Consider the following 27,374-nt stretch of genomic DNA (forward strand, 5'->3'; position numbering starts at 1 on the left):
TAAGAATACGAAAAAACATTAAACAAAGTGCATAGTTATTAAGTTCGGTTTTTTCTTTAAATTAGATTATTAATCAACTACAACCAATTTGCAGGTTACAATCAATGAAATATAAAAACATGTTTTTCAACAAATTTCGTGATTATGCAACAATTAATGGTGGTAAATGGTCATATCATAAGATAGTTTGCAAATGTATAAATTTAATTCAACTTAAATTTGTTTATTTCAGATTGTACTTTGTAACACACATTTAACACTATTACCTATAGTATTTAAATATAATTAGATTTAAAGCTTAAATAGTGTACTATATTATTAATAATAAGAATTTTCTTGTGTTTTATAGAAACAAATAATTATATATTTTTTAAATTTAACTTATGAAATTTTTAAAATGCATTGGATTCTACCTAATTACAAATAAAATCACCTTTTATTAATAATCTTATTATGACTTTATAATTTACAACTTAGCTCTGAAAATAATAAAATATAATCATACCCATAATATACACGCCATACCGAAAGGAATAATGGTCAAGGCCAGATCGGAAACCAGGGGATGTCCAGATTAACGCTGGTGGTTAAAGATACTATAGGGCGTACTTTTAAAGTGAGTACCTACTGGTATTTTAAGTTATATAAAAAACGGTTTGAATTTTAGTATTATAATTGAAAAATATAGCGATTCTATGCAAAAATAATTCTGGGTTCCATAAAAGTTCTTAATCTGGCCCTGAACCAGGAAGACATGATTTAAGGGGCCCATTATTTAACGTAGTCAAAATTTAGCGTCTATGACTATTGTAAAAAAAATAAAAATTGTAACTATAAAATATTATTAATTCCTTTTATGATTCATTAATTCTTATACCTTCTATTAAATCGTCAAATTTTTGGCCGATTAACGAACATTTTTACCAACGTAAATTGAATAAACATAAATAGGTAAAAAAATTTTATCTGTTTTAGAAAATTATATCATATTATCTATGAAATACTGATATTTACAATTATTCATTTTTGAGAGGAACAAGAAAGAAGCAAAATAATTTTTGTCGAAAGCTTTTCAGTATTATTTTTACGTAAATATTTCTGTTTTCTAATAAGTTTTTTTAGTTTTTCAAAATAATTAAGAAAAGCGCAATAAGATTTCTATATTTTAACCTCTATTCATTTTTCTAATTGAAACTACCTTTAAAGTTGAAGGCTTAAATCATTTTTCTGCTCTAAAACATGGTGATATAGCAACAACACTACAATAAAATTACATAACATTATACATTATAGAACTAATATATTATTTGCTCCACAGTCCACACTGCATTTAAAATTATTGTAAATACTACATTGTAATTATGCTTGAAATAACCTCACAAGTCACATACCATAAAGCTCCGAGATTTTTTACTAAGAAACTAAACGAAGACAAAAATATATCGTTTTAATTAATTAATATTTTAAATATATTACGTATATTACGTATTTTTTTTTTCATTCTATACTACGTGATATGCCATTTTTAGTTTGTATCAGAATTTATGTTATTATTAACTCATTCATCCCTTAATATGTGTAGGTTTATCTCGCCATCCGTTTGCAACAAGTATCTAACGATCGGGAGGAGATCATATTTTGGGCGCCACCTATTATAAGCGCCGCCGCAGTCGCGTGCGTTATCATGTTAATTAATCCACAGGGCGCTGCGCTATATTAATATTACAAAAATATTTTTGTTCACACATAAAATATAAATGGGACAACTTTTCGGTGAGTGTGTCTACTTACACATAACCACACGTATGTACCGTCACCGTCAGCACCGCACTCGATCACCTTGACATCGCGCCATAACGTTCTCAACACGTAACTCCCCCATCCCCATATACATACTGTAGGCTATATGGGTAGAAACATAGGTATGACGTTTATTGCAACGCTATATACCATCACCCGTGACATCCACTTAAACCACCATCGCCGCCTGGTCGTCTCTCGTCTGTACAAACATAATTTTATTATTATTAATCGCGGTGGCACGCGACTTCGGCGGCGCCGGCGGTGTTACCATCATGCTGCACGATCCGGTCGTTGGCGCTAAATACTTTTTTCTCTCTGTCGCCTACTTGCTTTTTTCCCTTTCTCGTACACACACACAACCGGACTATAATACGACCGCGACAGACATTCACCGCCGATTTTGTGCCTTTCTCTCGCTCTAAATAATATTATAACGATATTATTATGATAACTATACGAATTAATATTGTTAATTTTGCAAATTCTTCATACGCTGTGTATTCTGATCTATTATATACCTGATTCTGATAGACCATTTATTTATTTAAAGAAAAGGACAATGAGTGTATAATTAAGGAACTGCAGATTTGTACCTATACCCGGTTTAGAATGATTATATAGTGCTTGTTTTTTTTTTTTTTAATTCAAAAATATTCCATCTGTTTACAAAATGAAAATAATAAGTTATAAAGATTACATAATATGAAAAGTTTATAAAAACGTGAAGAGGAGATCATTCATAAGTCATAACAGAACCCCAGAAAACTTCTTTTTTAATTTTACTATTTTTCACTATTTTAGAAGGGTTTTTCTAGACCAGTTTCTTTTTAGTCGACGGAGAATTTATGGTAATGTGAGAGTGAACATGTTATAAATAAAAGGATTTATTTAATTAATTTAGAGTGGACACTTTTATAGTGGTCTTTAGTAAACTCGTTATGGAACACTGCATTTGTAATGTACCATAGAGCACCAGTGATTAATCTTAGGGTAATTGATTGAAAGGCTTGGATAGGGCGAATGTTTGTGGATTTTGCTGGGCCTCAAATTTGGATGCCATCAAATGAACATACTGGTTTTACGATATTTTCGTATATCAGTAATTTGATTTTAAGACTCAAGTTAAATTTAAGTTAAAATCTCAGAAAATGGATGTGAGAGTTTAGCTTATTTTAAATGTTTTACCTACTTAATATTTATTCGCTAAGAAGGCAAATTAATGAAAATAATTAACTTAAATTAAATTAAATTAAACGAACACAAGACCGTAAATTGAAAATTTATAGTTAACAAAATATAATAGTACAATTTTAACTCAATAATATTAACTTATCTCAGCTTAACAAAATAAATATTAATCCACTATTTAATTAAAGCACTCGGATCACATAAATAGTATTATTTGTCTATATAAATATAATATAGGTATAGTTATCTATTTGGTACATTAATTGACCCTGTACAGGTTTGCAAAAGTTATTGCGTTTCAACTATGATTCCGATAGTCAATTTAACTGTCTAAATAAGTTCTTAAGTTAATAGTTAATAGTCGCTTTTACTTATGAATTTGAATATTTTACTTATTGTTACACGTTCGCTGCAGTTTACGGCCTCATCGTAACTTGCGGTCACATAATATGAATCATTGAAAATGATTTGTCTTCTATCACTTATAATATGACATATAAGAATATACCTATTCAATTTAAATAATTTGACGATATATTCGTGTTGTACGACGAAATCTATCATTTTGTTTTTATGTCACGCGTGGTTTCCAAAACATTTATATATCATTTATATTATATATAGATAAGTCATAATAGATTAAAGACGTTTTGTAGACAGACGAAGCTTCTATAAATACTCAATAAATTATATCGATCATATTGTCAATTGCCATTTTATCTCGAAAAACTCCACGATATTGTCCGTATAGTGTCAGTACACAGTTATTATTATAGTCAAGGATGATGGGCATTAAAGAGTTAATAAGTTAAAAGTTAAGTTAATTTTAACTTTTTAACTAGTTCGCTGTTTTAATTAACTTTACTTTAGCTTAACTTATTTTTATCTACGTTAACTTAAAATCAACTTCTACTTTTTTAATATTACCAATTAAGTTGATTTTGAATTTTAATCGTGAACATTAAATAAGTATACCACTACTAATATTTTAGTACAAATTAGTATTAGTTTTGTGCGCGCTGTGTACCCTCAAATATTTCTGTATAATTTTTTATTTGATTATTTTGATAAAATGTAAAATCGTAAGTTTAATAATTCTCTTATAAATTATTTTTGTAAAAAAATAAAAACAACCGAGAACGGAATCTACAAATGATAGATATTGGCTGTTATTGTTTAGATAAAAAGGTTAGTGATGAATTAAAATATAAGTTACTCACTAATGTTTGGGTGCCCGATGATAAGTTTACGTTTACTATGTCGGAAAATAGAAATTTAAAATTTCAATTAAATTAGATTAAACGATTTTCGTGGTTATGTTACACTAAAATGCAAGATTCTGGTGCGGTATGTAAATATTGTGCTATATTTTATCGATAAAGATGCACATAAAATCCAGGATTATTGGTTACAAAACCTTTCAATAAATGGAAAAATGCAATAGAATGTTTTAACATACATAACAACACAGAGTATCATAAAAATAATGTTTTTATCGCAAAAAATTTTATTTTCGTTTATTGCAACAAAGAGTTAGATATTTGTCAAAAAATCGACTCTGCACGTGCTAATCAAATTTTAAAAAATTAATACCGGTTATTCAAACTATTATATTGTGTGGCCGTCAAGAATTGGTCTTTTGTGGTACATCTGACGCTGGGCCACTCACACTAAATGAGCCAATTCATAATGAATAATGATGGTACTTTTAGAGCTCTTATGCGAATACGAATGAACTTCGGTGATAAAATGATGACCGATCGCATTGAAAACGGCGCAATTATAGCTATGTATATAAGTCCTACCATACAAAATAATTTAATCACTATTATCGGAAACATCAATTTATTTTACGGGAAGATTTTTTTAAATTTGTGTCAGTAGAAAATAATACTGGAAAAATACATGAAATACATGATATATGTGAAATAATAAGGATACTACATTTTCCAAGATTTTTGAAAAAGCAAAGGATCTCATAAAATAAGTTGATAGGGAAGAAGACATAAAAATACCAAGAATCGTTGCACGTCAAAAACATCGAATTAACGTCATTACAAATTCACCTGAAGAATATTACCGCATAACAAATAACAATAGCTATTCTTTTTTTTTCGACAATTTCATTGAACAACTTCAAGCAAGGTTTAATAATCACAAAAAAACAAATTTCTTCGCTGCACAAGTTGTTACCAAAAATATGCAACAAATTTGAAATAGATACAAACGACTTCGAAATATATTCTGAATTTCTGGATATGGAAGTACTGCCAACAGAAATTCAACTTTGGAAAAGAAAATGGTCTAACAAACCAGAAAAAGACCAACCAAATTCAGCTATTGAAGCATGCATTAAATGTAATTATGAATATTTTCCAAACATATATTTTCTTTTGAAGCTTTTAGCTACATTGCCAGTTTCGACTTCTACGCCAGAACATACATTTTCAACCATGAAAAGATTAAAAAACTATTTACGCAACTCATCAGACCAAGAACGACTTACAGGTTTAGTTCTTTTGAGTGTTCATAGGCAAATTCATATCAATCCGGATGAAGTTATTGCGATCGTTTCGCCAAAGAAAAACCGACAAATAGATTTTGTGCTATAAAATATTTTTTAAATTAATAATTGTATATAATATAAATTTACTTTAAAATAATTATAATGCATTAACATAGTAAAATATGTGATTTTTTTTAAATAAGTGTAATTAATTACTTAAATTGAAAATATTATTTGATTTAAATCCCCCTCTCCTCCCGAAAATTTGTTCCAGCTACGGCCCTGCTCCGAGAATTATATATTATTTATTGTTAGTTTTAACGGTTTTAGAGTACTTCAGCTTAAAATCAGAAGTGCTTTTCTCCATCGGTACTCAGAATCTTAAACACGTGGATTGTTAAACAGTGGCGGGCGATGTTTTAAATATATGCAAATGCAATATCAATTTACAAATAAATTATATTAAATTGTATTTTCCACCATTGATTATTTATGTATTGTACATTATAATATTATTTATATTATGTTATTACCAACCTATTATTATTATAGCGACATGACAATAATATAGTCATCACTTGCAAACACGATACCATAAAACTATATTAATAACGTCCATCAATTATCAACATTCGTATGTGCATTTCCCGATACGGCGGTGTACTAGTGTGTGTATATTAGTATATTTTGTGTTACTTATTAAATATTACAATATTATAAGCGTCCTCGCCAGTAGCTGTAGCGCGTTATCGGTGACTGTATCGTGGAGGTACCTACACAGTGTGTAGTACACACGTGTATAGCTCTGGGGCGCAATGCGATTCATATATTATATATCTAGGTACGCGTAAAAATAATATATTATTATTATATTATATGACCACCGCCGTGGACCGTTCGACGGCGGTGGGGTTACCCTAACTACATCTTGTGTTACTTATTTTTTTTTTTTAAGTACCAATATCATATTGTTATACAGGTATACGCGTGTGCTACAGCTGGTAAGTACACCATTCAGCTTTAGTCGTGCGCGCATGGCAATTTAAATAATTATATAATTTGAATTATACATGTATACAAATGTATAGTCGATCGTGCACGGTGTAAAACTATAGATAGTAACTATACAGCTAGGTATAATAGCGTGTAAGCCTCCGTGTATGTTGTACGCGTGTTTAAGTATTGCAGCTGCAGCGATAGTTAGATATATATCTAATAGATAGTACGATGGTTGATGGTTATCTTATTATATTTATATCTCCTTAAGTATTTATATTTTTCATCTAAACGTCTATATAGAATACAGCAGGTGTTTAGGTTACCTCGGCCATGGCCCATGAGTGAAAGACGTATAATAATAATGTCTCTCGCGCAGAACGTCATTCATCCGCACAAGCATGTTATACATATTTAGGTATAAACGTTTGGAATTATATTAAATTTGTCAAATACAAGCCAGAATGATGTGTAGTTCGATTTATTCTACTGAAGCATATGATGGATACCGAACAAAAAGTTGTATTATTTATCGTAGAGAATTATGTTATGTAGGATAAAATTTATAAAATTTTTACTTTGACTTTTATAATGAATTTATTAATTCAACATTTTTTTCGTCTATCATTCAACAATATACCTACATAAATTATAATTTATGATAGAAGAAATGCTTAGATTTCAAAATTTGGGTGTGGTTTCTGGTAGAAATTTAGGTCTAGGTTCGTCGAGGGGGTAAAAGTAAAAAATTCTTAGTATTTTCAGAATTTTTCAAAATTATCAGGAGAAAAATTAAAGATAAGTGAATTAAACGCAAAAACAAGTTAAAAAAAAAATTAATTTTACTTTTTGGTGTAATTTAAAAACGAATATCCGTCTATAGGTACACTTACCATATATATCGTCTTAACATATTATAACGTCTATAAATATTTAACATTTTCACCAAATTTTTATTTTGCAATTTCTATAAAAGACAAATTTTCATAATATTTTAAGTTTTTAGAGCTTTATGAGCTACATTATAGACATCTGATATTTTCGATTAAATTTCGATTTTCAATGAATATTGTATTCAAATTAAATAGGCAGTAGGCACATACATTACAATTTACAATAATTAACCCAATAACGAGGAACACACAACACTAATACTATATAAGAGAACTGTTACCTACTTTCACCCTTCTAAATTTTAACACCTAATGATTGCAGATTTAAAACAAGGTCCTCTGAAAGTTTTTTTATGCGAAATCCATTTTTTATAAGTGATTGAGGCTTAAGTTTGTATGACATAATTTAATATCCGATTATATTTGCACCTAAAGTAACGGTTATTACTAGGATCAGTAGGATCTGTGCGAGATGATATTTTTGAAATATTTCGACTAATTTAAAACATTTTAATCTATAAAAATAAGTTTATTAGGCATTAAATTTTGTTTTATATTGTAATATTTATATAAAAAATGTATGCTTAGTTAAAAAGCATGAAAATATAAATCAAAATTCTTCATATAAGTTGTATCTACCTAGTATACCTACTTCCAGCAATTTAAAAAATATCTCAAATACTTACACTAGTATTATTATACACACTATTTTTTATAGCCATTTCAAGAATGAAGCTTAACTTAAACCTAACCTTTACACACACAGAAACACCCTGTTCTGTATACATAATTGAATCATTTTTTCATATAGTCGTCTTTCCACTAAAACAGAAATCTCCAATTCGTCCGATGTAATGACGTAACGTAATTAAGTTTAAGTCATAATGCGTTACGTGCCACCCACGCGTATCCATATAATCATAATAAATTATAAAAACAATAATAGCTATATTGTAATAATAATGCAAACATCATAATCTCCCGATATGCGAGCGAGGCTTTCAAACGTGTGCGGCGGCGTATACTACACACGCACGCACATAATATTATGATACATAGGTAATATAATACAATATTAATAACGACCCAATAATATTGTAATAGGTCGTTTCGGTGGCCGATGGGCGTCGTGCACGGACGTACCTTTGCCTTACGACGGAAACCCAGACATGATAAATTGATAATATATCATATAAATATTATATAAAACATATTTTGTCGTCGTCTCGCGTGAAGGATGCATGCAGCAGACTGCAACATATGCATCACTATAATATGTTATTATAGTGATACGCGTTTGTATATTATAATATAGTATTATTGTACATAATATATAGGCAATATAAATTAATTTTTATTACTACCTTATTACCGAATATTATGAAATTCATATTTCGTCGTACGTCTCATGATACGTCGCCGTCGGTACGTCACAATATTGCCCATCCGTTACCAACTGACTAATAAACTTCGTATCCTTGACGACGTTATTGGCTGAACACTGTTATTCTTTCGACACGCAATTTAATGATGGACCACAATAATACATACCTAACGTACATATACATTATACACGCATTTTATCTATAGTCAATCGATAGAGTCGTTTATACGACCTAGCCACTGCGTCTTAAATTGTAGACTGTGTTAGTATAGATACTAGAGTGGTGTGTACCTATTTTAGCAACTAATCATGGCATATGAATACAGTTCGATTTATTTTTAATCATCGAGTTGGTAGTTAAGAAAATAATAATTTAATTTATTCAATCCAGTATGCTCTGTTTTTCATATTACCGTAATTCTTAGGTAGTATAAATGACTATACCTATAGTTACTATGGTTAGTAAATTAATACAATGCCGACTAAGATTTTGGCATATAGTTTAAGCTAGGCCTTAGGCTAGTGCACACTGCGTTTAATATACTTATACGTACCTATCTACTTATATTTGTCTACCTATATGAAGTACGCTTCAATGACCATTATTTTGTGGCTCAAAAGTTTTGTTCTATATAAAATATTTGGTGCTCAACGTTATCACAATATTATAACGTGTTTATATTATATATTTGTATACACAGATGGTAGTTTGTACTACAAAGGACTTTAGACCACTGTTCAATGTTGTACACAAGTGAAATTAATTCGTATCGCGTCCTTATGTAATATCGGTGACCACGGCCTGGTACCTATATGATATATATATATATATATATATATATATATATATATATATCATATATAATATTATATAGGTACTATATTCCTTGCACGTCCCACAGTATAATATATTATATTGTAATTTTTTTTTGTCAATATAGAATATATCATCATCATCGTTGGACTGCCGTGAGTCGCGAACGTGCGGGGCCGTTTCACGCATTCATATTTATCAAGCCCGCGAACGGAATTCTGAATTAAATTTAAAACTGTGTGCATAAAACAACAGAAGGTAGCCTCGTATACATTATAAGTGTATAATATTATTGAAGTCAAAATGGTGGTGTCTATGAACTTTTGGCCGTGGAGTTACACATCAAAAAATCCGTTCACCAGACCTATTTATAACGTCGTCCAGTGGCGGCTCGTGGCTTGGACGACGGGACGATCGCACCCCCTACTAAAATTAATTAAAAGAAGAAAATTTATTTATTTTTTTAATTCTATAATTTAAAAAAAATAATTTTTATTAAGACCTAACTTAAATTTCTAGTATATTTTGTCGTATACGAACATTAAATTTGTTTCCCTTAGATACCAGGAGGCGTATGGGTACGCTGGTACGCATGCACACACGAGCAGTGTCTGGACGACCGGCAGCGTCGTCCAGACGTAATTCTGAATACGTACATTATAACCGATGGCACTGCAGTCGTGTGCGTGCGGGTACGTTTTAGCTGCGAACTTATTGCGGGGTCTGGACGATCGGCAGCGTCGTCCATAAAGAAAAATATTAGTGTTTATTTTTAAAATTAACCGTATACGCTCGTTGTTATCGGTTGCTAATCGCTATTGTTATTGTCGATTATTATCTTGAAACATTTTTATTATTTATGACACTTTAATAATAAAATAATATATACATGTATACATGCGTGTACATTTGAACTGCGGTCTTATATACGCGTTTTTGACGACTGGTAGCGTCGTCCATGATATAATTATATATAATTATAATATTATTTTCATTTCTATTTTCTTCTGCGGCCTGCGAGGCTGCGACTAGTAGGAAACGGCTAAGATTGTCGTCATTGCATACATCTTATAACTTGTAAGTGAACAATTTATTATTTTTTTATTTTAATTACCTATTTCAACATGTCAAATAATGTTATAATAAATGTTTCATTTTATTATTTTCATTATACTTAATTTGACAATTTGTTATATCTATGACTAGGGGGCAGGGCATTAATGTATTATATTTAAAGTCGCACCCCCATCACCAGCACCCACGAGCCGCCACTGACGTCGTCCAATTTTAAAGCCCGACATTTCCAATGATGACTAGGCACAATTATAAAGAACAGTTTTGGAAGGAAGATCCAAGAACATACACAAATTAGTTCTATAAAATGTGCAATATTTATGTCATTTAAAGTATTTATAATCAATGGTAGTATTCAGTACTATTATAGTAGCACATGATGTGTTTTTTTTTTTGTGAGAGCTCCTTGATTTCTTTTCTGATGATTACTACCATAATTGCAGTAAATGGTGATGTAGTGGTCATAATAATGGTGTACAAAACTGAAGAATCCTCAAATGTCTGAAAAAGTAAAGCTATAGCGTAATCGAAAAATAAAAATATGTGCCTACTGGAATAGAGTTCAGAGTTCTCCCTGCAATAAGTTCCAATTTTACCTCATTATCTTCACGTCTGTTTATATTTATTATTCATATTTTTTTCTCCATAAGTGAGTAGGTTTGATATTCTGCAGTTCGCGGTATCGTTTAGACAGCGGCCAGCCAGTGAGAGAAAAAAAAAGAGTAGTAGAAGGGTGAGCGAGAGACAGTGACAGATGTGTGAATCTTGTATATAACTATATACTGTATAGTGTGTATAATTATAATATATACTCTGTCCTACAGCAACCACATACCCATACAGTATAATAATAATATAATTACAATTTACACTTATTAGACTCTAAAAATCGCACGAACCGCGGCTAACGAAATATTATCAGCTTAGTGCGATAATTAATGCGCGAGTTCTAATAACGAAATCTTCGTCATCGTCATTAACGGCGAAGACGACGAGTATATAAGTAAAAATACACTAAATGTAAATAGGTACAAGGTCGCCGCGTTCTTGTCGCCGTCGTCGCCATCGTCGTCGTCGTCGTCCACTGATGGACCGCTCTCTACTATATTGTGGGTATAACGTCGTAGTGCCAAACTATTAACTAACTATTAAAATAATATTATTTATACTCGCTACTTAACTCGTATCGTTCTACGCGCACAATAATTTTATAATTTTTATAACGCTCTGATAATATAGATGCACAATATCAATCTCTTTCACTCTATCACTGTCTCTCTGTTTCTCTCTCTCTATCTCTCTCTCTCACTCTCTCTCTCTCTCTCTTTGTGTATTTTGAGTATCTACCACCGTCACTGGTATAATAATGACAATAACGAATGTATAACGAATTAATAATGATAAATATTATGTTTAAATGCTTATTCTATACTGTAATACCCATAAACTCGCACACGTCAGTACGTCACTGTAAATATTGACGTACCTACCGTTGACAGCGACTGACATAATAATGTTCGTATCTGATTGTATAGGTTATAAGTACAATAATTAGGTGTATTAAAAATTTCTTAACACGTTTTTTTCCACCATCCAACTATTATGAAATATTTATGTATATTTTTTTAAAATCAGAAATACAATTTATGCAAATGTTGTTTTTATAGGTGATTTTTTTTTTATACAAAAAGTAGCCCATATATATCATTAAATCGTATCATTACTATACATACAAGGCAATATTTACCACAGTTTTACATATATAGTAAGACGGCTTAGGAAAACTTTTTAAATATTCGTATTATAAAGTAAAAACATAAAGTAACTGTTTTTTATTATTATTATTATTATTTAAACGTTGTTTATACAATAAGTTTCAATAATTATTCAATATAATGTAATAGTTGTTTATAAGAAAAGAAAAAATAGAAACAATATACAATAAAATTAAAAAGTCAGTATGGTTAAAGGAAGATAATATATTTAATGTGATATTTTTTTGTTGATTTGAGAAAATGTTTATAGAATCGAAAGGGATATTGGAGGGGTTCAAAAGAAACAGTAGGTGGTCACGATGAGTTTATAAGCTGAGATAGATAAATAGTAAGTCAGTAAGTGGCTGATATCACAGACCGTTGGATAATTGTGCAGTGTGCAGAGAGTGGAATTATTCAATGACAGTTCTATGGAATGAGAGGAAGTCTTGTGTGCCCAAATCAGAGACTGGAGAAAGATATAATGCATCTCCTAGAAAGATTGAGGTTGTAGAACCAAAGTAGTTTTGGGAAGGTTGAAGATATATCTCTATACTAGGTAGCAAAGTGAGGAAAGAGTGAACTCCAGTGTTTGAGCCAAAGATTGGATGTGCAAGTCCTAAGGATCAAAGTCAGACCTTAGGATTTTTGTATTTGAAGGGCAACTGAGTGAGGCAGAAGAATTGGCAAGCTTATCAGCGAATTCGTTTACCGCTACGTTTACTACCTAGTGTATCCGGATGGCGAGTACCCATATAAATTGATATCCGTGCCAGATTTTATTAGGGAATATAAAACATGTCTGATAGTGATTATGATGAGGGGAGAAATATGTGATTATGATTAATATCGAGATTTTAAAATAATATAAAAGGAATATTTTTTAAATAGGTTAGGTATAAAAAGGTTTATATAGGTTCTTAACTACCATTTTATTGTCAGGCTACAATTTTTTTTTATGGGATTTATGGTTTAAAATGTTTAAATATTGTGATTAAATTTAGCGTAGGTTTAATGCGTCACAATATGGAATTTTTATTTTTCTTCTTTAGAATTTGCACTTAATAAATTTTGTTTGACGATTTTTTTAAGAACTATGATCTTGTAAAATCATATTGAATTTAATATAATATATTAAACTTATTAAGAAATATTAAGCAAAACGTTAACATGTTATATAAGATATAACATCAACAAAACCTTCATTTGCTAAAACTTTATAATACGACATATATATTATTATATTAATTATAATTTATAATACCTAGGTTTAAGACAAATTATTATCGAATATACTATTTGTTTAAACAAAATGTTTTTATTTATTTTGTGATGATGGTTCCTTAATTGTAATAAAAAAAGAACAACATTAAACATAGCAAGTGCATTGTATATTATTATATTATGCTGATTCTATATATGCCTATCAAGAGTCAATTTTTGTGAGTTTGTATAGAGTTAAAATTTTTTTTGAAATTTACATGTTTCCAAGTACATAATAGATGCACAAAACTATGCCAATTGTAGAAAATTAGTTATAAATTATAATATATGCTATAAGGTTAAAAATACAACACATAATATTACGCAATAAACTTATTAGTTAGAATTCTCGTTTTTCAATGTTAAATAATTTGATAATAATTATAATATTATGAACAAACCGATATTATAGCATAGTTACTTTATAGCCGTAAAAAGTAATCCAATTAGTTATTTAACTTTGAAAGGTACACATGTTATAGTGATAGATTGCTGTAGATTATTACACGGCAACGTGTTGAGAACTGCAATCGGCTCACTCTCACTCTTTCTAACGCCACCTATTCAATATTATGCATATGTAGGTACTGCTTTGTCAAACTATTTAGTTAGGTACATCGTACATCGTATATAACTGTGAAAAAACTGCATTGTGTGAGTGCAACGAACACGCCAAAGCCAATTACCACAAAACTAAAACATAAAATATCATTTGAAAATAAACTCGTTTTAATAATTTGTAGGTATCGTTAACTCAAACACGTGGTCACTGTATTATGCATTATTCATTTAATATTTTACATCCTTATGTTAATCGTGAATAATAAGGGTACTATTATTAGGCAGATAAAGTTATAGTTCACATTATAATAATTTTATATTATGTTTAATTTACGGACAAACGGGCATACCGATATTCAATATAATATAATTATGAAATAACAAGGTTGAAATACCTCCTATAACATTTAACTACACTCGTCTACATCCGACATAAAATAAAATATATAAAATTAAAAAACAAAATAATATATTAATGTAATATAAATATCTATGTATATATATTATATATATATTTATAGCTACTTATAATTACAATTTATAAAATTGGAATATATTTCCGTACATTAGAAAATAAGTGAATAAAAAAGTAATGTAATGTTGGTAATACATATAACACTAATTTGCTGACAAACCCATATGCTAAAGTTTTCACAGATGAAATTATTTTATTTATTCGTTGTTAATAATATGGTAACTATTTGAAATTGTAAGATTATTTTCAAGAAAAAGTAATAAAGCCAGTAAGCCACATTTATTAATAGTTAATAGTTATAAAAATAATCATCAGAATTATAAATATATACATCAGTTTTTAAGTCTTTAACATCGTTTAGATATATGATATAGGTTTAAATATTTTTGAGTGTTTTAATGAATTTGCGGATAAATATAGGAGAAAAAGTAATGGTGATAATTAATGGTCATCTTGAAGGACCCCTGAAGTCGTAACTACGTGCCTATTGTCTTATGATAAATGTAGTTTTTGTATTTTACAGATTGGACTCTATTAGATAGAAAACACGAAAACCACAGTTATATAATGTGCCAATATAAAATAAAAATAATATACCCATATACATAATAATATTAATAACGATAATATTATAATATGCAAAAAACTTGATTCGACTGTCACTGATCGTTGTACAAGTAACATTATTATCATCGTCGTAGGTTAGGTTATCGGCAGCGTGTATTGACAAACATAATAATATATAGGTATTACCTATACATATGTGTATTAAAATCTCTCGGGAGGCCGATGCGGTCGCTATCTCGTAATCGGTCGGCTGTTGCTCAATCGTGAGCGGCGGCGGCAGACGCTATATGCGGTCTAATAGTATTAATATTTTACTAAATATACCACCATAATAATAATACAACGACGACGTGAAGGCTTAACTAGTGTGTGGCGGGGATGACTTTCGCGGTAACGCGGGACCGCGGGTAGAAGACTGTATGGTATACGTGTGCTGGATATCTACCAACACGTCCCCAAGACGACACGGTGTCCCCCCGAAAGCCACTCGAGGTGCCGCGTCGACGGCAGCGACTGGACCAAACGGTCGGCCAACAGTATACCGGAGACGCCAGCGCAAGCAACAGCAACAGAGCAGCACCGTATACCAGCAGTAGCAATTTATTACCTATATATACCAGTGACACTGCTCTCGACTACATACCAACGTAGATCGCTCGCCATAAATAATCAACATTTTTTATTATTGTTATTATCAATTTTTACTTTGATGAACGTATATTGTATGTAGAGGTGGTGCGTTATTCGTCGACGTTTCATTTCTCGTATCGCCACTACATTTTTCTCTGTAATCGCGGCGAGACCGGAAGCGTGAAAAATAAAAACTCGAACCGCCCCAACAGTGCAGTTCCGCGGGCGGCAATCCACACCCTCGCGCAATACTCTCGTAAGTGTCAACGACTTTTTTTTTACATGTTTGTATCATATAATACTAAAATAAAATACGTTTTTATTGCACTCGAAACTGTACAAATACAATTATAATTTATTACCACACACGATGCAGATATAATATTACAGCGGACTCACATATATCATATAGAATATTATAATCATTACATTATTATCACAATCATAATAACTATTATATCGATGGATTGGGATTTCTTATTTTTCTGGATAGCGTCATTTGCCATTTTCCATTCATCGTTATTGTGGTGATACGCCGACGATGAGGACCACTGGCAGCAGCAGCACGAGCTGCAGCGTCGTGGCTTTAATGACCATTATGCTGGTCGCAGCGACCGCGGCCTTTGAAGATTTCAACACACAGGTAAATAGTCATAATATTATCACCGTAAAATAATAATATCATGGCGTTGTTCGTTTTTATTATTACTATATTATGTAATTATTATTTAAGGCTAAATTGGTGGTGCATCATTATCCCATTGTCGTATATACTCGCACAATGTATATATAATACGTATATTTACATTGATGGTACGTGTGATACTATACACTTTTAACAAAAAAAATTATGAAGTATTAATAATATTAAAATGTATACTCACGGTGAGAAATCTCTTTGAAGAGCGTACCCATGCCAAATATAATAATAAAAATATAACAATAAACTAAGTATACGAAATCCACAGCAGCCCAGCGGATATACAAAACGCACTTAGGTAGTACGAGATTGTGCAAAGTTGGGTTTGTTGGATTAGCCTATTTATGAATTTGTATCGTTAGGCGCATCACCTACTTATCGTATTTTCGTATTGGTCACAATATTATACTAATTTATGACTTTGGGCGACCGCGTAGAACAGTGCGTTGCACCAATGCACAAATGCACTATTTTACAGTATGGTAGATATAAAATGTAGGCATTATAATAATAATGCTAATATGCTGTTGGATTTTATTTAGCTATTTTTTTCGTATTTTGGAAAACTATGCGTGTGGGTGTAAACATTTTTGTATAGGCATTCAATGCATTATCGTTTCACTTTTATAGCTATTTCGAAAACCGTCTCTTTCATTCCCGACAATATCGGAAACACAAAACTAATGTGAGATATTAATTATTCATATTTATGTAAATGCCTATTTTATCTCGTTTGAAACCTAATTCAATTTCTTGCGTAATCTAATGGACGTCGTAATTCTGGAAAAAGGTAAACGTATAATATAATATCTTAATTAAAATATGTTATGATAATATTATACAGTATAAACTAACTTTAATATTATGAGATAATATGCGATGACAATGACACGGGCGCGCGATAATAATTCTAATGTTCAAGACGCGCGTGCGTAAAATAATATTATTCATCATACGACCAATGATATAATAATAGTAATAATGTATAATAATATCATCATAATATTCGGTGGCAGCGGTCATCGTCCGGCACGTTGGCGGTGACGAGAAGTGGCGGCGGTGCTACGCGATTTTATAACCGCTCGCTCTGGGTAAGTGGTTCAATGACGACCGCGGCGGAGACCCGCCGGTGCATAAGCGCGGCGGTGATCCAAGGTCGCCTGCCGGCTATCTGCCGATCTGTGATGACCCACATTCACCAAACCGTTGCGACGCTCTTCGCCGTCACCGTCATCGCAGCTCCTCGCTCCGCAGCCGGCCCTAAGCGATATATACCCAAACGGCGTCACTATCGCTTTCGCCGACCATATTTTATTGCTCACCGCTTGGCCAGCGAGCGGGTGATAATAATATAACAACATATTGTGTCCAGCGCCGTCGCTGTAGGGCAAACGATCGTGTTGGACGTCGCCCGAGGGTGGCAGTGCAAATAGAAGGGCGTCAATAATGAAATATTAAATTGTTATATAGGTAATATAAGTGTTGCGTTTTTTAATAATAACATGGCAATTCGTTATTATTATTACCTACGTATGATTATTGTCTTAACTGCTGTCAATGCGATTAGTAATCATTTCGATACCGTTCTTAATAATTTTGTTCGATTTTTTCTACGGCGATTCTAGGTTCTCACCTAAGGGTGGCCCTGAGTAATGATTGAGAGATATAATGTTATACTACAGAGTAGGTACCTGCATCATACACGCAATATAATAATATAAAAAAGGTGCATATTATAATATATAATAACTTTGCTAGGTACCTATATAGCCTATATAACACCTTGTGTATGTGGTCACATAATATTATGTATGTGGTATACGCGGTAGACTTCTATGAAGTTTGGATGCTTTATAAATTATAACATTATATGTAACATGTATATTATAATTTAATACGTTTATCGGAACATTTATCTCGTGATAAAATATAGTACCTAGTTCAAACATTTTATACTTGTGTTTTGAATAGGTAGGTACAGTTCAACGTGTAACAAAATAAGAAATTCTTAGTTACAAAGTAGAATAGAAAAATCTAGATAGTTATAATAGGTATGTCACGGCATTACGTAACGAGAACGATTCAACATAATATTGTGCTGAACATAATAGTTCTAAAGAATTTGAGATTTTGAACCATATTGCCATATTGGTTATCTAGGGATTTCCAAATTAATTTACCGACCAAGTCAGTAAGTCAACAGTGTATTTTAAATTAAAAATATTATGTTGAACACCAATGTGCAGTGAATAGGTAAAAATAACGGAATAATGGTTCACGTTCTTAAACGAGTTAAAATTCAATAAAAATGATTACAGTCATAACCCGTTTGTTAGCAAACCAACACGTTTTTCACCCAATGTTTGTACACTATACATAATAGTATAAAAAAAAATATTTAATGTATACAGAGACTGAAAGTGGACACTTGTCTCGCATCGATTACTTTTGCACAAACCTAAACCAGTGTTGTACGATTGTTTTAAATTTGAAAGCAAAATAATAAATCGACCAGCTTATAAAATAATGCTCACCAGATATCAGTTTGCTGTATAGAATATTATAGTGTTATATCAATATATAATATAACACTTTAACAGTGTTATAAATATTTTTATATAAGACTGACTGATATAAACACATTTAAATATAATAATTTATACAGTAAAAAATATGACAGGTTATTCAATCGAGACAATTCTAGTTGATTTTTTTTCTCATTTTAATTTTATATTTTTGATTGGATTAAAGAATACTATTAAATATAATATTGTATTATAGTGTTCTAAGAAATTATATTAATAAAAAAGACTATTCATACATATTTTATTCAAATAAAAATTAGAATTGCATGTATTTGAAAATTATTTAAAATTACTAAATATTAATAAAAGTCATTAGAATTACTTTTTTTTTTTTTGATTTAAAATAAACTTTAGATTGTTATTTTATTTTATATTTTTATATATATTGTGTATGTTTTAAATCGTTTTACGCGTGGTTTATCAATTCGTCACGACGATTTGAAAAAACACATCCACGTGCTTATGACATATTCTTTGTACAGGCAAATTGTTATGGATTCGAGTAGTTCTTATTTTTTTATTGTAACATTTTGAACCGTTTATATATTTTTATTAATTACTACTTTCAAAAGCTTGTTAATTCTTAGATAGATTTAATTGAAATAATTGAAATACATTCCATTTGGATCATTTTAAATTTCCATAGGCAAAGTCACCGTAATAAATAAATAAATGCATTAAACATTTTTTTGAATACTATTTTATCGATTGTTTATCACTAAAACAAACTATGCAATTTAAAACTTAAGACACACTCTTTATGACTGTATTTTATTATTGCTGCATATATAACAATTATCCGATATTTATCATAAATTATTGTATGTTTATACTATAATATAATTATTATTTATTATTGAAGGTCTACTTGGTATTTTCAAAAATTATTTTTCAATTTCACATTAATCTGAATTTAATTTGTATTCCATATAATTTCTAGTAGATTTATTTTGACTGAGAGAAGGTTAAACGATTTTTTTTTAAAAACCACGATTTTCAAACAAATAATTTATATCTTGCCTAACTCAAGGTCTGCAGAAATAATAATTATATTTTATACTTCGATGTAAATTTATAACACAGTTTATTTTAACTAATTCTCAAATTATTCATAGACTGACTTCAAGGGTGAACCACAGAAGCTACTACACCGTGAAACTAGAGCTTTAGAAGTTATCACCCGGCTATTGGGAAGCAGCAGCGGAACTGTGGCTGGATCATCATCCAGTGGAACGGTAGGTCTCGAATTAGTATTTTCATAAGTGCAAGTACGCAGCTAAGAAGAACTTTACGTCTCTGCCAAAAACTTACTGATATTTTTGAAAATAATATGTTGTAAATAATTTTAAAATTATGGAAAAAATTTTATCCCGCCCCTCTGACTAATTATATTAATGTTTTGTAATTATAATTGTATTTATAATGAAATGAGTATAAAAGAGATAGTGTAAGAGTGGCTCCAATAGTTAACAAATTGCGTAAGAATAGATTGAGATGGCTAGGACATGTTTTAAGAAGAAAAAAAACTAAGGCAGTTTCAGTGACAAAGAACACGAATGTGAATGGAAAAAGAGGAAGAGAAAGACCGAAAAAGAGATGGTTTGAAGTTATAGAGTGCGATATGAGAATGACTAGTGTTTGTGAGGAGGATGCCAAGGATCGAAGTAAGGGCTGTATGACATAAGCGCCAAAGGTACAAAAATGACCTTTCATTTACGCCAAAATCTGTAGAACATAAGCGCCAATCTAATATTGTATACCTGCTATACCCAACATATGACATAAGCGCCAAAGGTACAAAAATAACCTATCATTTGCGCCAAAATTAATATTTTATATAAGTATTAAGTAGGTAGTTATTTAAAAATTTCTATATCTTATAAAAATTATATTATATTAATATTATCATGTTGATAGTAAATTATAATATAGGTATAGGTACATGCACATCAATATTTAATAGATTTAATAAATTGGTTGATTTTTCGAATAAAAATAAAATGTCGATAATAAATTATAATATACATGCACATCAATATTTTATACATTTAATAAATTGGTTGATTTTTTATAAAAATAAAATTACGAAATTACGAAATAGGTACTAACAATATGTTATAACATAAACTGCTCACCCACTGTCTATTTGACAATCTATCGTAATCAGATAATACATATTTTGTCGATTAAGATTAAGCGTTTGGAGTTTTTTTAATTTAATTCTGTTATTTAATTTCTGACGCTTTTGTACGATACGACTTGTTTTTCTTATCCCATTTTGGCGCTTATGAACGATACGATTTTGGCGCTTTTGTACGATACGACTTTTTTTTTCTTATCTTATTTTGGCGCTTATGTCTTACACCGGTAGTAAGTGGAAATTGAGGACCAGGGTGGCTGATCCCAAATAGTTGGGAGAGAAGGAGAAGAAAAAGAAGAAGAATAAAAATTTTATTCATAATCTTTTTGAATTGTTTGTACATTTCTGGACCCTAGTTTTAGTTATAGTCTAATTATGATTACCTAATATAATCACCAACATAAATATAATCAAATCTACCTTGCTAAAGTTTTAAATATGAACAATTGATGTGTAATAAGGTCTTCAAAACTATGAATTTAGAGTGGTTTCGTAATTATTTAGTGCGTATACGTTTAAAATATAAAATTATGAAATTATTACGTTACAGTTGGACGCAGGAGCAGCTCCAGCTTCAGCACCAGCCGATACAAACAGTGGAAGCGGATCTGTATTAAATCTAGTCGCCCCATTGGTGGGAAGCAGCAGTGGTGTAAGTGAAATAAATAATAAATCCCCCCCTCATTGCCTGAAAACTACTCATTCGCTAAATGTGAATCCATTAAATTCACGTCCGTTTCTTGATGTGCGTATTTGGTATAGAGTGTAAGCGCTGGATCCTCGGGAGCAGCATCCGGAACAGGAGACGTCAGCAAAACTGACGGAAGTGGTCCGGACTTGGCTGGACCAAATGGAGCCACTGGTGGTAGCAGCTTTTCCAGTATTTTGTCTCTTTTGGGACCCTTGTTGGGTAGCAGCAGTGGCAGTGGTGTAAGTTTTTAGTTTATTCTACAAGAAAATGGCTATGATAAAAATATTATTATTTATTAGTTATTACGCGTAAATGATTGTGTAAAATAACCTATAAACTATAAAGTTTATACTTACAACTTAAGGTTGACGCAGGTTTTAAATGTTTAAGCTTTAAAAATATACTTACATATAACATAATAATATTTATAAATGAAAAGTATAATATTTATAATTATATGCTGGTAGGGTAATGGCGGAGATGCCGGAGACAGTTTAAATGGCAATGGAGGAGGTGCCGGTGTTCCAGCTGGTTCTAATGCCTTGAGTTTGTTGTCTGGTCTACTTGGTAGTAGCAGCGGGTCCAGTGGTACGTCAGCTGGTAGCGGTGGTGGAGTTGGAGGCGGAGATCCATCAACAGGCGGCACAAGTGACGATACAGTTAATATTTTTCTCCAATAAATATATATATATATTATAATCTTTTATTTATGGATATTATTATTTATGTGTTAAAATTATGTATTTTAGGGTGCTGGAGCGGGTGGTTCAGGATCCAGTAGCATATTGGCTCTGTTAGGGCCACTGATAGGCAGCAGTAGCGTAAGTACTAATTTTCTTTATTTTTAGAAATAAAATATGCTACATTACATAGGTACTGCATACTGCATAACACTGTAGGTATGTACTTTCGTTTAAGAATAACCTAGTTGATTAGTTAATACGTACTACACCACATCAGCAGTAGCACTGTATTAGTATTATTAATATAAATGAATAGCAGTAATAGCAGTAGTAGTAGTGTTAGTAATGATAGCATAGGTTCGTATTTATATTTAGTTTATACTAAACTTAATTTGTGCTTGCTTGACATATTATCGTTATAGTGACGCACCAAAGTATTTAGTCATCGGTGCGTTTGGAGTACTTACATAAGTATCATACAATTAGTACAGAATAGTATACAACACTTCGTATTGCAATGCAAATTTGTCAAGCCAATATTCCGTCACCACGTCCAATGCCTGAAGTGACTTTCAGCTTTAATACCACAACTATCAAAAAATTCAATTTTAATATCCTGTCTCACTATTGTACCGTTGTCGTTGCATGATATTTTATATATGTTTATCACCAAAAGTATCAAATATCACCGTGTTATTATTCATTTGTATTTGTATTTACATATAACTGCACTAACAAACTGTAAAATTGTTGTGCATTTCCTATCACACGTGTGTGTATAGGGAGAAAAAAACTCAGGACCTAGAGGAAGTGACGGCAACGATGATGATGTAGTGGACAAAACAACTGGCTATTTAGATGGAAGTAATGCCATTGGCATTGACGTAAGAAATGGAGATCTTAGGAATTCGTTGAAAACACCGTTGTATACTACAAGGAAAAAGAGGGCAACACCAAAAAATATGGATAGTAAAAACTATGTTGACGATTATGATAACGAATTAGATGGATCATTGGATGGCGACAACGATAGTAATGAAATTATGGTTTCAACGGTGGCAAATGGAAATGGAACTGGAGATAGCGTTGGAATAACGATAACTGGAGCAGAACAAAATGGCGGAGGTGAAACAGATGGCAGCAGCAGTAATGAAAGTGTTGGTGGTGAGGGAGGAGGGGGAAGTTCAAATTCTGGGTCAATAATTGAACTAGTTGGTCCCATTTTAGGTTCGCTTAGTGGCGAGGGTGGTGGTATTGGGGGGCTAGATTCCGGATCTATCCTTGAATTGGCTGGACCTCTTTCTGGGACGTTAAGTGGCGGGGGTGGAGGAAGTGAGGGGCAAGGTGGAAGTTCAGACTCTGGATCAATACTTGACTTGGCTGGTCCCCTTTTAGGTTCATTAAGTGATGGGGGTGGTGGTGCTGGAGGGTTAGATTCTGGATCAATACTAGAATTAGCTGGACCTCTTTCAGGAACGTTAAGTGGTGGAGGAAGTGAGGGAGAAGGCGGAAGTTCAGATTCTGGATCAATACTTGATGTGGCTGGTCCTCTTTTAGGTTCATCAAGTGGTGGTGGTGATAGAAGTGGTTCAGATTCTGGATCCATATTGAACTTGGTTGGACCTCTTTCTAGAACATCAAGTGGTGGCAGAAATAGTGATGCTGAGAGTGATAACGAGCAGGAGGGCAGTGAGGGTGATGAAGAGAAAAATAGTGATGGTGGCAGCAGTGGGTCTACAAACTCCGGATCGATAGTAGAGCTTGTCGGGCCATTGCTGGGGTCCCTTAGTGGTGGTAGTGAGGCAGGTAAGGGTTCTGATTCAGGTTCCATATTGAATCTGATTGGGCCTTTATCTGGATCACTAAGTAGTGGAAGTAGTAGTATGGAAGAAGATAATGGGGGTGGAGGATCAGATTCAGGATCTATTTTAAAACTCATTGGACCCCTGTCTGGTTCATCGAGTAGTGGTAGTAGTGGAAGTGACAGCGTGGAAACAGAGAATGGCAACGGAGGTTCAAATTCTGGATCTATTTTAAACTTAGTTGGTCCCCTATCTGGATCATCAAGCGGTGGAGAAGGTAGTAATGGTGAATCGAATTCTGGGTCCATTTTAAAATTCATCGGACCGTTATCAGGTTCTTTGAGTGGTAGTAATGCCGCAGAAACAGGAAATGTTAGTGGAGGATCTGATTCGGGATCTATCTTAAATTTAGTTGCTCCATTATCTAGTTCATCAAGTGGGGGGTCAGATTCTGGGTTGGTTAAAAACACCACTAAGATGGTAGAAGCAAGGAGACCAGGGGGAGAAGGCTCGAACTCTGCAAATTCAGTTAAGTCTTCTATTTCACTGACTTCGGTAGCAAAAAGTCCAATATTAGCCAATTTGTTTGCGACCATCCTATCGCAATCCTCTGTTGGTGCTGCATCTGCGTCTGCCTCCGCATCTTCATCATCATCTGCATCAACGGCTGTGGCAAGTAAAATTTTTATATATCATGTATACACACAGACGGTGATGATATTTAATCGTGAAGTTTTTCTTGCTATCATTATTACTTATGGTTGTATCCCAATTCAAATATATTTTTAAATTTAGTTACTAGTAAATTAAGTAAAATTATTTAAGTGCCCTCCCATATTTTTTAATATTAATACTTTCGTGCTGCAGTGGTTTAATGGTACGTAACTTTATAATATAAAGTCAAGATATATATTTGCTATGAACTAAATTTATTTATTTTTGTGATCAATCTAGGGTGGAGCTGGTGGTGATGGTGGTGATGATACCAACGGTGGTACAGGTGGTGGTTCTGACATTCTGGGTTTCCTAGGATCGAGCAGTGGTTCCAGCAGCGGTGGACCTGGTGGAAATGGAGCCTCTCCAGCTTCTGGCACCCCGGTAAGAAGGCGTCAGATCGGTGGCTTTTTCCGCCGACCATTCGCTTCAGTGGCAGAAACTAACGAGCAAGATGTCACTTATACACAGCTGTTGAATGACCGACCCCGAGATCTGCGTCGCCGGTTGTGGTTGTAAATCACCAGCGGCAGCGGTAACGGCGGCGGGAGTGTTGTATAATCATTATGTAGTACCTAGTAAAATAGTAATAAAGCACCAACACCAGCTAAAGCTCACTCTGTATGTATGTATATAAATATTGTCTAACCAACCGACCGACAAGTGTCATCTGACGCTTACGTCATAATCATCATCGTTTTCAAAACGATGAATGAATAAATATTTAATATATAATAATATTATGTATTATTTAATTATAATACAATTAATGTACGGATAGGTCTATTACGAACAGCGACAACGACGATAAATTCGATACTAAAATATGATCGTTACACTTGTTCCATTCACCACAAAATACTCTTAATATTTCTCTCTCTCCGGTCATATTATGTGATATTACCTATACATAAATTAAACAAACTTTTTTAAATTTCTTATAAATTTCAGACGTTGGTTGTGAACGTCGAACTTTTGCATATTAGTTTGCTAATTTCACCATAATATGAATAGTATTTGTTCTTACGTGTACCTATATTATGTATGATTTAAAAAAACTAAAACTAAAAGAATGTTTTTAAATAGAATCATACCATAATACATTGTAATATGTAAATAAATAATTTAATATTGTGCGCTGGGAAACATAATATAGATTGATTTGTTATTGATCAAACGGTGAAAATAGATAAAACGAGTAGGTAACTATACAATAGTACATTTTTGATTTTGATTTTTTACATTTTATATATTTTTTTTTTTTTTTTTTTTTGATCACCTGGTGAAATCCTTTCCATCATAGTTTTTAAAGATGATCACTGTTTTCATGAATAAACTGTGAAAACATCACTAAAAATATTTCTAGTCTTTTGTCGTCGGTGTTTGTTGTTAATCCCCGTCCATCCGTACGTCAAATTAATATTAGGTATATATTATTATGTTAAGTTATTACACATATTATAATATTATTATAAATATATATATATATATACATATACATATATTTTTATAAATCAAGTAGTTTAATATAGCTCATATGAACTTATTTGTGTACACACAAACCTACTGGCTACTATTCAATACGTATGTGTGTGTGTGTATACGAACAAAATGCCATATTATTATTGTCATGCATCATATATATTTTAATATCATAGCATTATGTTTTTTTTACTATCAAATTAGTTTATTTTAGAACTAATTTACCTATAGTGGTTAGCGTCAGTAGAGTAGTAATAGTTATTGTAGTGATCTACACACATACATTGAAATATAGATTAGTATAAAGGTAGCGGTGTATAATATTGAGTAAAATATATTTTTTGTATTACTAATAGAACGGTGGTAATAATAATCGTAGTCTTAGAAAATGTTAATATTATCATATTAGGCATATAGTTTATATTGTATATAACATTATAAGACGGAAATCAAAACGCGATAAGGTGATAAGGACTAATTTAAAAAAAAATTTGTTAAAATATATGGTATTTTAACATAATCCTTATCATCATTGTCGCTATATAGTGCATAATAATAATAATTATAGTGTGTAAATTATAGAAACCATATTAGTATTTTATTTAATGTTTGCACGTATTTTATGTTCCATTCCTTGATCACCACTCTAAATTCTTTTCCCCATGAATT

The 27,374-nt window shown here is 31.7% G+C and overlaps 2 protein-coding genes across 3 annotated transcripts; both read left to right on the plus strand.

Annotated features, from left to right (window-relative positions):
- Nucleotides 1-15,735: 15,735 nt before the first annotated feature.
- On the plus strand, nt 15,736-27,306 carry LOC107163129 (uncharacterized). Of its 2 annotated transcripts, none has more exons than XM_015510385.2 (8): nt 15,736-16,168; nt 16,402-16,551; nt 20,309-20,428; nt 21,884-21,985; nt 22,096-22,263; nt 22,492-22,683; nt 22,774-22,845; nt 25,464-27,306. In XM_015510385.2, exons 2-8 carry the CDS (start codon nt 16,450-16,452, stop codon nt 25,740-25,742), a joined length of 1,035 nt encoding a protein of 344 aa, XP_015365871.1. In that variant the 5' UTR covers nt 15,736-16,168; nt 16,402-16,449; the 3' UTR covers nt 25,743-27,306. The 2 variants fall into 2 exon arrangements, with proteins under 2 accessions (XP_015365871.1, XP_015365869.1); XM_015510383.2 differs by having other exon boundaries at nt 15,736-16,164.
- LOC149060721 (uncharacterized) lies at nt 22,862-25,457 on the plus strand. Its single transcript, XM_089230847.1, has one exon. The coding sequence runs from the start codon at nt 23,670-23,672 to the stop codon at nt 25,296-25,298; it is 1,629 nt and encodes a 542-aa protein (XP_089086973.1). The 5' UTR covers nt 22,862-23,669; the 3' UTR covers nt 25,299-25,457.
- Nucleotides 27,307-27,374: the final 68 nt, after the last annotated feature.

This window comes from Diuraphis noxia, unplaced genomic scaffold, assembly GCF_037042655.1.
Source record: "Diuraphis noxia isolate RWA-SAM2 unplaced genomic scaffold, SU_Dnox_SAM2 contig0001, whole genome shotgun sequence".
Classification (NCBI taxonomy): domain Eukaryota; kingdom Metazoa; phylum Arthropoda; class Insecta; order Hemiptera; family Aphididae; genus Diuraphis; species Diuraphis noxia.

Coding starts and splice junctions, on each gene's coding strand:
- LOC107163129 (XM_015510385.2), top strand. CDS start 16,450: ATGAGGACCACTGGCAGCAGCAGCACGAGCTGCAGCGTCGTGGCTTTA. Junction 20,429..21,883: donor GATCATCATCCAGTGGAACG/GTAGGTCTCGAA, acceptor ATTACGTTACAG/TTGGACGCAGGAGCAGCTCC. Junction 22,684..22,773: donor GCGGCACAAGTGACGATACA/GTTAATATTTTT, acceptor TATGTATTTTAG/GGTGCTGGAGCGGGTGGTTC.
- LOC149060721 (XM_089230847.1), top strand. CDS start 23,670: ATGGATAGTAAAAACTATGTTGACGATTATGATAACGAATTAGATGGA.